The sequence below is a fragment of the Protopterus annectens genome, chromosome 11.part0, assembly GCF_019279795.1.
Source record: "Protopterus annectens isolate FY-2018-M chromosome 11.part0, PAN1.0, whole genome shotgun sequence".
In the NCBI taxonomy this organism is placed as follows: Eukaryota; Metazoa; Chordata; order Ceratodontiformes; family Protopteridae; genus Protopterus; species Protopterus annectens.
In genome coordinates this window covers 1,175,042,684-1,175,058,475 of record NC_056745.1, presented here as the reverse complement: position 1 = coordinate 1,175,058,475, position 15,792 = coordinate 1,175,042,684, and the positions used below count along the sequence as shown (strand labels likewise).

The 15,792-nt window shown below is 40.6% G+C and overlaps 1 protein-coding gene across 2 annotated transcripts in view; it reads left to right on the top strand.

The window, feature by feature from the left end:
* Positions 1 to 15,792, top strand: part of SRPK2 (SRSF protein kinase 2) — a 3,154,866-nt gene that overhangs the window by 1,502,162 nt on the left and 1,636,912 nt on the right. For both annotated transcript variants that reach the window (XM_044088527.1, XM_044088528.1), the window contains exon 5: positions 12,467 to 12,554. In XM_044088527.1, coding sequence (XP_043944462.1) covers positions 12,467 to 12,554 — 88 coding nt within the window. The remainder of the gene's footprint in view (positions 1 to 12,466; positions 12,555 to 15,792) is intronic.

Below are 15,792 nucleotides of genomic sequence, written 5' to 3'. Positions count from 1 at the left end.
AACCCCACCAAACAAATCGTAGAAACATTTTCAATTCCAATACCCCCCCCCACTCCACACATCATTTCCAACAGTGTCAGCAGAACAGCAGCTTTTTATCCAGATACTTCCCCAACATGTGCAGTCAGTATTTCCTGTGCACTTAACTCACCTGATGTAGACTATCCAAACAAGTGTTCCTTTTTCTGTCCACTTAGTTTGCTTCAAGTCAGCAAATTCAGTAATGCAATTTGCACTATAGTGGTTGCAGCTGCATCTGTAGTTCAGTTTAGCAGCTGATAGCGTGGTATTTGTGCTGATGAGACAATTACAGGTAAATATTTCTGTATCTGAATTTTACACATGGCCACTGGACCAAGTACCAAGGATGCTTTATGAGGCTTCTCTGTGACAATGCACCTGTATTAATGGCTGAAAAGTGTATTTCTTTATGTGATGTCAAGGAAATGGCCTCAGCAGGCATGTGGATGTGTTAAATTTTTGTAATATGTATCAATGTCAATCTGCTACCATATTTCTCTAGTGTGAAGTGAAGTGGTCATAGCTTCCAGGAACATTGAGTGTGTTGGAGCTCCCAGGTGGGGCTCCAAGGAGTATAGAATATGCCCGTACTTTATGTACAGAGAGAACTGGAAGTGCCTGCTGGGGACCTTGTGTTAGGGTCCCCAAGATAAACTGGATGCATGGCACTGCCTTGCCAGGGTGTTACTGCTGTAACAGGCCTCACTCACTCCAGTAGGCAGCCACCTTGCCCATCTTCATCAATGGGAAGAAGAGTTTAGGGGAAAGTGCTCCTGAATTCTACAGTATGTACACATGGTAGGTGTATTTAACTGTAATGTGATAACTACCAGGCTAGTTGCAGGACATATATTTCATGTACATTGAAATGTTCCTCTATGGTATTCAGCTTTTGAGCAGATTGAGGAAAATCAGGCTTACATTTGAAAGGCTATTGGACCATCTCTCTAGATGCAAGGTTAAGACTCTACCTCTAATAGTATAACAGCATATGACAGTATAGCAATTGTTGGTACTAATGACACCCACTCCCAGCAGGACTGCACAACTTTTGACATATCTGAAATGTAGAAAAAAGCCATTATGCTGTCGCACCCATCCAACCAATGTGAAGTGTAAACACTGTCAAAGTAAGGATCATACAGCTGCCACTGCTTGTCCTTCTAGCACGCCATATGTCATTCTCAATCGCACACCTGTGGGTTTGGCCATCTACATTGTTGTGTCCACTGCCATAGACCTGCCATTTATACAGGGTGCATAGGTCAAATTGTCCAGCATACTGCATGCACTTCTCCATCCAAGCCACTTAGGAGTGTAATTTTAACCTCATCTACCCCGGACATGATTCCATGTAACATTCTCCATCTTGTAGTGCTGGATGGCATAAAAAATACTACTGAACTGCCAACTTTGAATTGGTGCCTGTGTTTAGACTACTGGTTTTACAGATGTTGCTCTGCCCCACTGGCATAGTCCACATTTTGCCCTGTGAAATCTGTAAAGTTGACCATGTCCGTCAGCCTTGCAGTACTGCTGCTGTGGCATCTTACACAACCTTCCATAACCCCCGCAGTCCCACACTGTACCACTTACATTGTATTTCCACATGCACATAGAGAATCTGGCTAAGAACAATGTCTTCTTGCCCCTTGTGACCTTGCTGTCTGAAATTCCACCTTATCTTTGAGTCTATCAAGTGAGGCATACCCTTCACATTGTCATTGCATACTGTGATGTCTGGCTATATCCCACTGGACTGCCAACAATTAAATGATGTCCCTTACTATCCTGGGTCAGTAACTAAGGAGCTTCAATCCTCACTACTGACTCCAATATGAGACCGTCACATAAAAATAAGTGATATTTCACAATTATCCCCTAAGATCACAACAGGAACACACTCTATTTTTCCTTGGACTGGACTATACACCTTTGTCCACCCCAGTTGTATTTTCTTATTATACACTTCAGAGCATTGTATCCCAGTTTAAGACCTCTGATACATTCACACACAAAGTAAATTTAAATCTCACACACCCAAACACTTCTGGGAAAGCCTGACACAGATTTCCAGGTGTGTTCCTTCCCCAAAATAATACAGTACCAATGAGTGTATCTTCATGCCCTTTTAAAGGGGCATTCAATTATGAAAATTAAATTTCAAAATAAGTTATAGCTATTACCATAAGCGACCAGGCCTTTGAGGTGACCTGGGGAGTATTAAACAGGTAAAAGCACTCTCTAATCTCTAAAGAAAAACACTGATTTCCAGACACAATATAAAGTAATGAAAAACATTTAATAAGTAAAATGATTACAAGAATATAAATAAATAACTCTCAATAAACACCAGAATTCAATCACCAGAAATGTAAAATTAAACTGCAGAATAGGAGTCCATTATTCTAGAAAAACACTATCTTAATAACTAAGCTTTCCTTCTTCTTCTTCTTCTTTTGGCTTTTCCCGGTTAGGGGTCGCCACAACGGATCACCTGTCCGTTCATGATTGGCAATGGAGTTTTACAGTGTCGAGTTGCCAGCCCGGCACCCAATCTTCAACAGAAGGCACACATACACACGCGCATGCGCACACACACACACACACACACACACACACACACACACGTAGGGCCAATTTGGAGTGTCCAGTCATGACAACAAAATAAATAAATAATTAAATAAATGCATTCCTTGAATGAGAATAAGGAATGTGTTACACATCCAATACGGCTGTCTCTGCTTGAATACAGCCGGACAGCTGTCTGTAAGGATCGCCACCATTTATAATTACGTTCATTGATTACAGCTGCAGTGACTATGCTTTTCAGCCATATTGCACTACGGCAAAGTGCTGCTGCAGCCATTTGGTTTCGGTGATGTAGCTCGCAGGGAAATGTCTTGCGAGCTACATGCCGGAACCCCTAATAACATCACTCACTGTTCAGCTGATTCTCCACAGCACTTTAGAAAGTCCCTCTCAAACATGTGCAGTTAGAAATGTACCAAACATGGACAGATTCTTTAAGCATTCTGTTTACACGGGGAAATACTCAATATTTAAAATGCTTATTTACATTTTCACAGTTAGGCATGCTGGCATACAGTAGAAGTTAATCTGAGAATACGCACAAATTTGCTGCCGGACATGCTAACACAGATGACAGTGTTTTCATTTTATTCACAGGTACCTAACACTTTACTTCCCCAGGTGCTTTTATATGTAACAGTCTTACAAAGATCTGCTAATGTTTTTCTGTGGTGTATATATGTGTGTGTGTGTGTGTGTTTCTCTCTCTCTCTCTGTCTAGCTGCCCTTTCTTTATATTTATTTAATGGTTGTTGCTTTATTTCTGTCCATTGATTTTACTGTTTTGTGTGAACACTGGCTTTAGATGATTGTCACTGTTAATGTGACACCCTGACCCCATGTGTAAAAATGGAAAACAGAAGTTGTGGATGGATGGAAGTGTCATCCACAGCTCTGACATTAGTCTCCTCACCATTGACTTTGCCTGCCATCCCCTGCTGGGTCTCCTGCTACCTCCAGATCAGCCTCTCCAGAGAATAATAAAAAATTTCCATTGGGGGCATTACCTGGAGCTTTCTGTTTTATTCTCTGATGGATGGCCACCAAGAAGGGGGAGTGGTCACACCTTCTGGAACTGCTGCCAGTAGATTACAGTTTGTTACCCAGCAAAAGTTGGAAGAGATGGTGGTAATGGTGGTGGACGAATGGCTTGAGATCTGCGTTATCCATCTGGAGAATATTTTTGTATAACTGCTAGAATCACAGCACTACCTGGCCTTGCCCAGTGGGCCAACAGTGGCCGAGTCCAGCAGGGATGGCAGTCATGGAGGAGGCTGACCTCTGGCTGGGTACAGTCCTGAGCAACGTCAGCCCAACCTATCCCCAGCATGGGTTTCCCTTTCTTTGTGTTTTATTTCAATCCCCAGTTTGCCATTCAATCCTCCCCATCACCATCTGTTTTTCCCACTGTCCTTCCTTTTTGTTCCCCAAATTTTATGTCAGTACCTCTGCTGTTGGTCTTTTTCTTTGTTCTGTATTTGTCTGACCCATTACTACCCCTATATGCTCTTTCTTAATAACACCTTTCCATTATTCATTTTCCCATCTACCGTTATTTAAAGGGGCAGCTCCACAACCCTATTTCAATTTTACTACCCCCTTGTCATTCTGTGTGTTCCTGTGCTTGCGCTTCCCCTTTTTGACTATTCTGTACACCGATTTTATCCCCATTAGTACAGATTGGCAGGGACTTTTCAAAGAAGCCATTATTATTACTCTCAGCAGTTCTTGCGGGGATATAACTTTGCACAGGTGGATGTTCATGGTTGCATGTATTCTGTATGCACATGTCTGAGCTCTACAGTTTACATGATTGTCATTATGCTGGGCTCCTTTTTGCACATTTATTTATCAGAAAATTAGTAAATGCGCAGCTGATTAAAGATGTGGTCAAGTCTGTGTAATTTGTTATTGTCTTGTGTATTTAAGCATATGTATTTAATACTGATTAGAGAAACTGACATGATTGTGTTATCTTGTTCTTTGTTGCTTTCAAAAAAAAAATAAAAACGATGGAGAGTTTGAGAGAAGCACAGAGAATGAATTTGGAAGAATAGTATATCCATTTGAGGGGATAACATTTTGGATAACAGATGAAGTGACATAGGATTAATTGAGGAAGAGAACCTTTTTCTGTAATGTAAAGAAGCAGTGGTTAACTGTTTGTATTAAAAGTTTAGTTTGAAAGAAAGTAACGATTAGAAGGCCGTGCAGATGAGACAGGCAGTGCAAAAAATGGGATGAGCTAAAGGTTAAAAGTACAGGAAAGAAAAGATTAAGTTGCTACCAGTGAAGAGGTGAGCAAAAAAGGGTAGGGGTCGAGTGGAAATATACAGATATTATCAAAGATTTTGCGCAAAAGAGGTAATTAAGAAAATATAGATTAAGTAAGGAAAAGGTACTGATGTACTGCTGTCTTGCCTGGCTGGTTAGATTTGTGAGGTGATAATGAGCATCGTCCTGTGGTCCTGAATTTCATGCCCACATTTTATGCTTTCAGAGTATTATCTACTGACTTAATGGGACAATACTCCTGTGTTGCCTTTGAAAAAAGAGGTACTCATACATAGAAGGTTTACATGGTTAAAAGATAGTGGAAAAGTAACACTACTGTTACTTGTTCCTGCTTTCACATGTACTTTATTTTCAGTCTGCGTGCATTCTAATTGAGCCAAACTTGGGCTTATTTGCTTGTATATGCTATGGTTGATACCTGGCCTGTGTGGCTAATTGTATTCTGGCTGTAGCCAATTTGTATTTAATTATGGAACCTTTATTTTAGTGGAGTAGCCTAACTGATATATTCAAAATAAAAGTTATTCAGGTTCATTAAAATTAAATATTTTTGCTTAAAGTTGCATGTCAAGTGAAGCTTATAAGAATAATTAAATCTTAGATAAGTTAGTGTTAAGTTATCTTCATTATGTGGTTCTTTTATCTGGTGGTGGTCCACTGGTTCTAGAATAGAAGTTGAGGCAAGCTTCTTTGAACCCATTTGGAAGAAGCACCAGGAAAGATTTAATTGCTTTGTGCTAGTGAAGCAATCTGTTCTAAGTACCAGGCAAAATTATTATTTATTGTTTGTTAACCGGGTTAGTCCAGCTGGGCTTGTGGCCCATTTTCAGTGGAGACCCAAGGAGAAAAGCTCCAGTACATAATATAAAGTATATAGGTTTATATCATTATGATATATCCAAGTATACAGAATATGCATCGTTATATGATGTAAGTTCAAAAAGTTGTAAATTTACAAAGGCAGAATTACAGAGAGTTGCCACATTAATAATAGATAAAGTGAGTAGCATGTGTCAGTATTAGTCTGTACAGGAGTAACAGTTTTACAAGTAATATATACACACTGGCTTGCAATTTAGAGCTTGTCACTTTGAGAATATGAGTAAGGTAGGCCAGAGGCATGCATGCAAAAGATTTTTGGAAAGATGTTCTGAGCAAGATCTATGAAGTTTGTTAAAGTTGTCAAAGAAGTGATGATTTTAGGTGTGGAGTTAGTAGTGTGGTTGTTTTAAGTGGGAGCATGTGAAGGACATTCCCATTTGGAGGAGAGATGGGAGAGAAGCATGGATTTGAAGTTGTTATGGTTAGGTATATTACGTAGTGGTGTGGGGAGATTGTTCCATAGCTTGGCTATGGTGTGGGATAGTAGTAGTTTGCCAGGTGGGTGGATGGGTTTGTGTACATGTAGGAGGTTTTGGCCTTTGGATCTCAGGGTGCGGGTAGGTGTGTAGGGTGTTAGAGATTTAGCAAGAGAGGGGCATTCTGTTGGTTTAAAGATGAGTTTGTGGGCTGTTGTAGGTACTTTAGGTGGTTGTGGAGTTCTAGCCAGTTTAGGGTGTGTAGGGAGTGACAGTTATGGGAAGAGTTCTTAGAATTGGTTGCAAATTTGCAGATTTTGCTTTAACAGGCTTCGAGTTTAGAACGAAGGCCAAGTTGTAGGTTGGAGAATAGGGGAGCACCATACAAGAGAGAGGGGAAAAGGAAGGTAGATGCAAGGGTATGATGGGAGGATGGAGTTAGGTAGTAGTTATGTCTGTAGAGGAGACCGACTTTCTGGTGTTTTTTTTTTTTTTGATTGTCGAGAGGATGTGGGAGTCGAATTTTAGGTTTTCATCGATGGTAATGTCAAGTAGCTTGGTACTAGGAACGATTTCTAGAGGGGTGTTATTGTGACTTTTGATGGAAAATTGGACCTTGTGGAACTGGGAGGTTTTGGTGGGAGTGAATATCATTAGTTTTGTTTTGTTGGCATTTAGGGCCAGGTGATGAGATTGCATCCATGTTTCAGTTTTGGAGAAGGCTGTTTGGGTATTGAGTAGAAGTTTGAGGAGCAGGAGGCTGAGCAGATGATAGTGGAGTCATCTGCGTATTGGATGATTGAGGCTTCAGGGATGGAGAGGTGGAAGTTGTTAATGAATAAGTTGAAGAGGAGAGGGCCAAGTACTGATCCTTGGGGAACTCCTGCAAGTGTAGGTAAGAAAGGGGAGGTTGATTCTTTCTATTGTACAGCCTGTTGGCACATGGAAAGGTAGCTGGAGAACCAGTCAAGGGTTGAGGGGAATGGATGCAAGTGTGAGAGCTGGGACAGGAGAAGGGAATGGGAGATTGTGTCGAATGCCTTTGAGAGGTCAAGAAATAGAGAAGATACGTATTTGCTGTTCTCACGTGCCAGGTTGACTGTTTCAAGGAAGGAAAGGAGGGCTGTCATGGTGCTGTGGCCAGGGTGGAAGCTGTGCTGGGTGGGAGAGAGGGGTTTTGTGCTGGATTAGGTAGGGCATGAGCTGGGAGTGGATGGTTGTCTCTAGAATTTTAGAGAGAGGAGAGAGTAAAGCTGTGAGTTTGAAGTTGGTTGTGTCTGTTTTCTTACCACCTTTGTGGAGAGGAATTATGAATGCATGACGCCAGATGGTTGGTACATAGGATTCCTGAATGGATCTCTTTATGAGGATGGATATGGGATAGGCTATTGATTCGGCTGATATTTGAAGAAAATTTGCTGGAAGGTTGTCAGGGGCATTGTGGCATGGTTTTAGCTTTTGAAGTAGTCTTTTTATAGTATTGGTGGAGACAGGTTTAAGGGAGAACAGGGGGGGTGAGAGGGGGTTTGAGGGACAGGGTGAGGAGTTAGTATTGGTGGGTGGATTGGGGATAGTGGAGGATAATTTAGCTATGCAATCAATAAAAAATGTGTTGAAGTTAGTGGCTGTTTCAAGACTTGAGAGGTTAGGATTGGGGCAGGGGTTGGAATTATTACCAGGGTTGAGTATTGAGGAGATGAATGTCCAGAATTTCTTTGGATTGTTTGAGTGCTTGTATTGCAGATTGCTGTAGTAGTTTTTGCGATCTTTTGTTATTGATCGTTTGGCCAGGTTACGAAGATGTTTATATTCTTGGAGGGTGCTGTTTTTTTTTTTGTTTTTGGTACAGTTTCCACTTTTTGTTTCTTTGATTCATTATCAGTTTATTTTCTTGGGATAGCCAGAGGCAGGAATTAGTTTTGATACGTTTGGTTTGTAAAGGGGCTAGTTTATCAAGTAAGGTAAGGAAAGTTTGGTTAAAATATGTGACAGCATTATCTAGTGGAAGGCTTTTCAGTGGAGACCAATTAGTAACTTTGAGGCATTCAGAGAAGATTTTGGGGTTGAAGGAAGATAGGTTTCGGGATAGCTTGAATATGTGTTGTTTTTCTATGTGGGAAGGTAGGCAGTCTGTGAAGGCTGGTAAGTGGTCACCTAGGGGGTCTGGTATTATTCCGGCTTTGGAGATATGGTTAGGGTATGTTGTAAGTATCCAATCTAAGATGGTACCAGAGGAACCATCTTTGTTTGGCCTGCCTGGAGGTCTATTAGTTGGGTGAAATTGTAGAGGTTGATTGAGTTGGGGTATCTATGAGGAAGGAGGCCCAGTTAATATTTACATCACCAAGACTGTAGGTTTCATTTTTGATGTTTGAGCTAAACCAAGAGAGGATGTCTTTTAGAGTTTTGTATTGACTCCAGGTGGGATGTAGATGGAGCAGATGCAGATGGATTTGTATTTGTTAAGTTTTAAAAAAGCCCACAGTCATTTCTGCATTGGCAAAAGTTGGGATGGGGTTGGTCAATGGAGTAAAAGTGAGAGTGGAGGGGTAGATTATTGCTACGCCTCCTCCTTTTCTATGAGGCCTATCAGTGCGTATGATATGGTAACCTGGGGGAGGATTTCATTATCTCTAGTTAGAGTAGGGTGAGGAGATGGTGGGGCAGGGAGTAAGGATGGTTTGAAAAGATTGGATGGGCTTGAAGAGTAGAGTTCTAGGGAGATCTGTGAATGCGAGTGGGATGTATTTGAGGGGTCTGAGGTGGTGGTGTGTGTGATTAGAGGTAGGTATGTGTTAGTGTGGAGGCTAAGTTGGGTAATATAGTTTAGGGATACTAGAAGGGTAGATAGTAGTAGAGCTTGTTGTGGGAAGGTAAGCATTGTAGTATGGGTGTGTGAGGTGTGGTGTATGTATGAGAGAGGGTGGGTGTGTGTGTGGGATTGATGTGTTTATGAAAGTGGGAGGGGTTAGGTAGATGGTGTGTGTGAGTAGTGCAGGTGATGAGGGGGTGTGGTTTGAGGAAGTACAAGTGTAGGTGCACTGGGGGTGGGTGGAATTTGGGGGTAGAGTAGGGGAGCGTAGTGAGCCTGTAGGGCAAACGGAGCGGGATAGAGCAAAAGGAGAAAGTCAGCAGGAAAAAAGTATCAGCAACTTGGTTAAACAGGTAGCTATTATGAAAAAATAAAGGGAGAAATAATTTACAAAGGTAAATGTTGATGCTTTAGTACAACTAGTTTGTGCTTTGAGGGGTTGGGGTTTATTTCCAGCGTTTGGAGAGTGTTAGCTAGGATATTGAGATATACAGTCAGTTACAAAAAAATGAAGCCAAGTTGGGAATAGGGTTTTACTGGCTTTGGATGGTAGGTGCTGCCACCTAGTGTTAACTAGGAAGATAGCAGGCAGGAAAGAGGAGCAGGTATCATTAATGGTGCACTATGAAAAAAATTTCTAGGACACTATGAAAACTTCGTGGACATAGAAGACCTGGAAGGGGGAGTAGTTGTCGGTCTGCGGTAGGCTGCTGAATCACTCACACAGGGAGGCAGAAAAGTACAATTACGTGATTAATAGGTAGTTACAATACTAGATTTAGGTCTACATACATTCAACAAATTATGGTGTTGGGGAGTCCTCACAGTAGTTCGAAAGGCTCAGGCTGGCAGGCACAAATCCAGGGAAATTTCAGATGTTTTGCAGGAGGTGTTCCTTTTAGTTTAGAGGCAGGGAGGGAGCTTCTGGAGTGAAATACTGTAAAATGAGAGGAGACACGCACAAGGTTACGTTATTTGGATGTTTTGAAGTTACAGGTATGGAAGTAGGTGTAATTCAGGCATAATCAGAAGAGAAGGACTTCATGCAAGTTTTTTAGTAGGTAGATAGAGAGACCTAGGGATACACATAGAAAGAGGGTGTATAATGAGGGAGAGTGGTATAAGAGGTATTAGTAGTGGGCAGCAAATACAGTTACTAAACAATGCAAGGCAGGCAATGTATGTTACAGTAGTTGAAAAGCTCTACCACTCTACAATTCCAATTCTAATGCAGTACCCCAGCCTGTTTTATGAGTAAGGGGTTTGACAATATGTAGCTAACATGTAATCTTAAACCCATTTCATGCAGAAAAAACACTTAAAATAGCAATGCAGAGCACCATTAAATTAGACAATAATTAACAGAAAAAAAAGCATTCAGTACTTTGTTTTAGCCCAAGGCACCATTAAATTAGAGCATTAATTAACAGAAAAGCAGTCAGTACATTTGCTTTATGTGCAGCTGAGACAGTGGGGGTGGGGGAGACATCCCATTTCATGTCTCCAGCTGACCATCAGTTTACACAGCTCTACTGTCCTTTTTTCTAGCTCTAAACACTGTTTTTTCCCTTTCCAGCATTTGTCTTGTCTACCTAGGGCTTCTCTCTGCCCTAGAAGGTATTTTTAAGGATGCACTGAGCTGTTGTCACAGTGACTTTTGTCATATAGTATTTTTCTTGCTACCCTATAGCAGACACAGAACAAATTAAAACAATATTTTAGTATGGTATGTTTGATTGTTTTTGATATAAGCACATTTTCAAAGAAACATAATATTTAAGTGGGTACATAATGCAGTTTCTTACAATGAAATTATGAATTTAGTACAAAAGGAGAATTGCATTTAAAAAGTAGTATGACAGTGCCCTATGTCTAAATTTTAGTTCCCAGTAGCTAGGCAAAACTTGAAAAGGTGAGCTGTAACCGTTGATGGCTTTGAGAGACAGTGAGTCAAAGCTCTGTCACCCACAAAATACAAGACCAGCTGTTATCTTGGACATTGCAAAGCTGACAGGGGTAGATGGGGTGAGAGGTTGATGTCAACTTGTTGTCCTTTGGAGAGAAAAGAAAGTTCATCATTCTCTAATGGTAGAACCTACTGGAACGGATGGTGTGTGGTCTGCATTGTGTAGGCCAGGAATATGCACTTGGGTCTGCCATGCCACAGTACATGTGATAGCCTTCATAGGATGTATGTAAGAATGCACCCAGTGTAAGACATTGCAGATCCTCACATCTCTATTTGCACATATCCACCACCACAGACAGTAATAGAGCCAGAAGATGGGAAGCTTTATTAGAGCTGTCTGGATTGTGGCTGACCAGAGACTGGATTTTCCTGATGATGGAGAACTAGTGGGCATCCTTAGTAGTGGCTAGATTGACAGCAAACATGGAAGACAGACAAAGAGCAAATAGATGAGCATTAGCCAGTTTTTCCACCAAGGAGGAAATTACAGGCAGCAGGAGAAATAATAATTCTGGATATAGTCATCCCTTCCTGGTTTACCATAGCATGGAATTTTTTTTAAGTAGCCTATGTAAACAGATTGATGCCATCTTCTGGAAAGAAGTTGGATTTTTTTTTTGTGGGGGTGGGGGAGACGTCCCATTTCATGTCTCCAGCTGACCATCAGCTTACACAGCTCTACTGCCCTTTTTTCTAGCTCTAAACACTGCTTTTTCCCTTTCCAGCATTGTTAGAACATTCAGGGAGTGTTGAAGTATTCACACATCCCTAAGCTCTCTATTTTTCTCCTGAAGTTTTTACCACCTGTGATGCTCAAGGCATGTAATGATGGTAGAATGTTTCATGCACTTTCTTGAATCAATCCACATCCCAGTCTTTCTGCATCAGAGGCTTATCTTCTTCCAAGAAGAAATAATATCTTTGATGGTAAATTTTCCCCTCTTTAGCTGGTTTTCTGTCTGAACACCCATTATTAACAATTGCAGATGATTACATTTTAACCCCATACAGTGTACTAGCCTCCTGTATTTCCTTCATTAGACCAGTCCTAGAGTGGCTACATTTTTGTGGCTTACATTGCCTGGATTAAAAAAATATTTTGCTTTATCTGCAAGTCTAGTAGTTTTGTGTTGGTTTGAAATGGAGTGCTTAATACTGATGATCATTTTCATTATAGGTAAAAAAAAATCTGTTAAACTGGTAACCCTGAACTCAGAAAATTAAAAACAGCTTCAGAAATTTCTCTGTTAATATAGTTTTCTAAGTGGATAGTAAATATTGTTTCTTCAGGTGATTACCTTCTTTAGATACATTGTATATTTGCCACAGTCATCAAAGTATGAGAAGCCAAGGAATGCTGGTTTGTTTGCTACATATACTTTACTAAATACCTTGTTTAATGTTTCATTTTATTACACACTTTTTATTGGAGTCATGTTTTCACTAATATTTTCTAACTATTTTCTTGCTTCTTTTAAGGGGAAAGAGGTTTGTGGCGATGAAGGTTGTAAAAAGTGCACAGCATTATACAGAAACAGCCCTGGATGAGATAAAACTATTGAAATGTGTAAGTGTATTGCTGGCAAATGCCATTCATGTCGATAACAATAAATTATACTGCGTGAGATGAACTATCAGTGAAAGATTATCTGTTGTATGGCAGCATAGCTCTCAACTTTATAGTTCAAGAATTTGGGACAAAGATGTAAAATCAGGGCTGGCTTTTAAATATTACTCTTAAGTCGTGTAACAATTAATGGAACAACAGGTTTTGTATCAACATACATTTTCTGAACAATTAAAAGTATGACACTGTTAATGTCTGGCATTATTGACTGACTGTAATCCACAGTGATACTTTAGAAAATCAAACATTTTGTGATGGGCAGACCAAAAGTACAAGACAAAATCAGGAAGAGTTGAGAGCTATGTCAGGCAGAAGTATTACCTAATTGTCTAGTAGTCTAAATTCTGTTGTTTGCTGAAGGGGTTCAGGTGTCTAGTCAGCAAGACGTTTCTCTGTGGTACATTTGGTTGGGGACACATGATTGAAGTGACATTCAGCTGCAGAGAAATATGGCTGTTGTGAATTTCTTGTGGGCAAAGAGAAGCACGCACTGCCATACCCACAGCTTTGATAACCAAGTACATTGAGGTAGAAGAAGTAATGAGTATTGTGCTTGGTGTAAGTACATGCTTAAGTAACTACAGCATGTAGAAGTGAGCTACAGCATGGAAGAAATCCTGTATGCTATTCTAGTCACATTTATGCTCCAGTATGCATTTTAGGCAATATTTCCTAGACATTGTGAAGGGGGGTAGTGGTCCACGCACACCCAATTATAAAGGCACTGTCCATTGTGCACTGCATTTTTACTGCCACTGACATGTCCACTGGCCAGCCTGCTGTTGATGCCTGCCATACTGCCTGCTGTTATCATGTTGCGTTAGGGGCCATGGCCATTATTTTACCCCTGTGCATTTGGTTATTGAAGCTGTGGGCATGGCAGTGTTCCTCTCTTTGCCCACAGGGAATTCACAGCAGCTGTATTTCTCTATAGCTGAATGTCACTTCAGCCATGAGTCCCCAACCAAATGTAACACAGGGAAATGTCTCATTGCCTGGGTGCCTGAATCCTTGCTGAAGTAATTGAGCAAATTTTATTGTATTTTAACTGTACATATGTATATTTAATTTGGTTAAGCATCCATTTATTTATTTGTTCAGTTGGTAACCAGGATAGATGATTGATCTCAGTGGACCATTTTTAGTCGCAGCCGAGAGGTACAACATTTGCGTTGTACAATAACAAGACAAATAGCAGAGAATCATTTTAAGCACAACTGAAGAGGAGTAAAATGCAACCCAGAAGACAATTGGAAAGAAGTAGAAATGCAACACAGTGTACACGTATATACAAGGTTAATAGGACAGATGAGGGAGGAAGCACACAGTTGCTAGTTGAGTACATTGAAAAAGAAGTCACAGTAGGTCAAATCTCTGTAATATTTACAAGAGTTTATATGTTGTAGAAGGGTTTGGAGTTTGAAGAAGTAAACTAGGGCAGTAAGTAAAATTAGGAATGAAGTAGTCTTTGATAGGATTTAGTTGTATTAGGTAATGGATCCAGAGAGGAGCATTTGTAGATGAATTTTAAGTTACATTTGAAAAGAGGAGTAAGTAGAGATCTTTGAGATGGGTGAGCTTCCCACAATTTGAGGCTTAGGAGGGTGAATGAGTGATTAGAGAAATTGAGTCTAGTAGTGGGAGCTAGCATAGCTGGACCGGAGTGATTAAAACTTTTAACATTGTATGTTGAAACTTGTGTAAACAACATGGAGGCGGGGGCTGGACTCATTTCTGAGGAGATTATACAGTTGACAAACAAAGAGGAAGTTGGACCACAGCTGCATAAAAACAGTCCATTTTCTCTAGTCTTACAGAGTGATGCCCATTTCTAGGGGAGACGGTGATCAACCAAAACATGGAGTTGAGATGTTATGAATGATGGAGGTATTTGTTTTAGATGCAGCAGACACCAGTGAAAGGCCATATTTCAGCTGGCAGAAACCAAGAACCACGAAAAGACCAGCAATAAATATAAAAACTGGGTCCAGAAAAAGGAAAACAAACCCACAACCAAGCAAAAATAAATTTTAATAAAAATTGAGCAGTTTTGTCAAGCATATATCACAAATTTCTTCAGAATTAAAAAGTTGCTAAACACACATTTAAAAAGCCCTCCAAGGGGTATCACATGTTATGCAACCACCAATTAAATTTGTTCTCCTTAAAAAAAAAATGGATAAACACACCTCAAATTTGGGGCAGAACTATTCCTTTGCCTTTGACATTCCTGGTTAGTATGAAGAGACATGAGATTTTGTTGGCTCAGAAATCGAGAGAATTGATCTTTTCTGGATGTCATCTAGATGGAGGTTTAGGGGGGTGGGGCTTCAGTCAAATTCCAAGGTATTTGAGTGAGATGACTTGCTCAGTGTGATTGTTGAGGTGGTCATGAATTTGCAGAGCATTGCATTTTTGTATAGTTTTGGTGAGGTATCAAATAGCATAATTTTTGTTTTGGAGGAGTTGAGTATTAGTTTGTTATTGCTGAGCCAGTATGTATGGGAAAAGAATATTGCTTGTAGCTCCTGCTGTAGGCTGGGATTGCGTTGTTGGAACAATATAGTACCATGTTATCTGCATACAGTAGAATAGGAAGGAGGAGGAGATAAGAGGGTCAGTTTGATGATGTAAATGGATAACAGCAGGGGAGCAAGAATGGAGTCTTGAAGGACTTCTGAGAGTAGATTGGAAAGGGGAGGTAGAGTGATGTTGCACTGAGAAAAAAATGGTTAGCTAGATAACTGTGAAAGCAGGGGATAGTGTCATAACTGATACCATTTGCAAGGAGGTGGTCAAGTAGTATGGTGTAGTCAACCAGATCAAAGACCCTGGTTAGACCAAAAAAAGAAAATGAACCCAGTTAGTAAACTTATGTCCATAACATGGAGGATGTTATCTGTAAGGGTCCAAAAGGCAGGTGAGGTGCTGCAGCCAGGCCACAAGCCATGCTGTTTGGCGCTGAGTAGGGATTCATGTTGATCCACTGAAGGCATTTTTGATGACTGCAAATAAGCAAAAATCACCTTGTCAAAACAGCCTTCAGTGAACATTGAAACCGTTTCTTTTGTGGGGGGGGCAAGCCCCCTGCACCCACCAGGTGGGGAGAGATACCTCCCCAACCCTGACAGGAAATCTGAGGTTGCACAGCAGTGGAGAGAAAGGCAATCTCCACTGT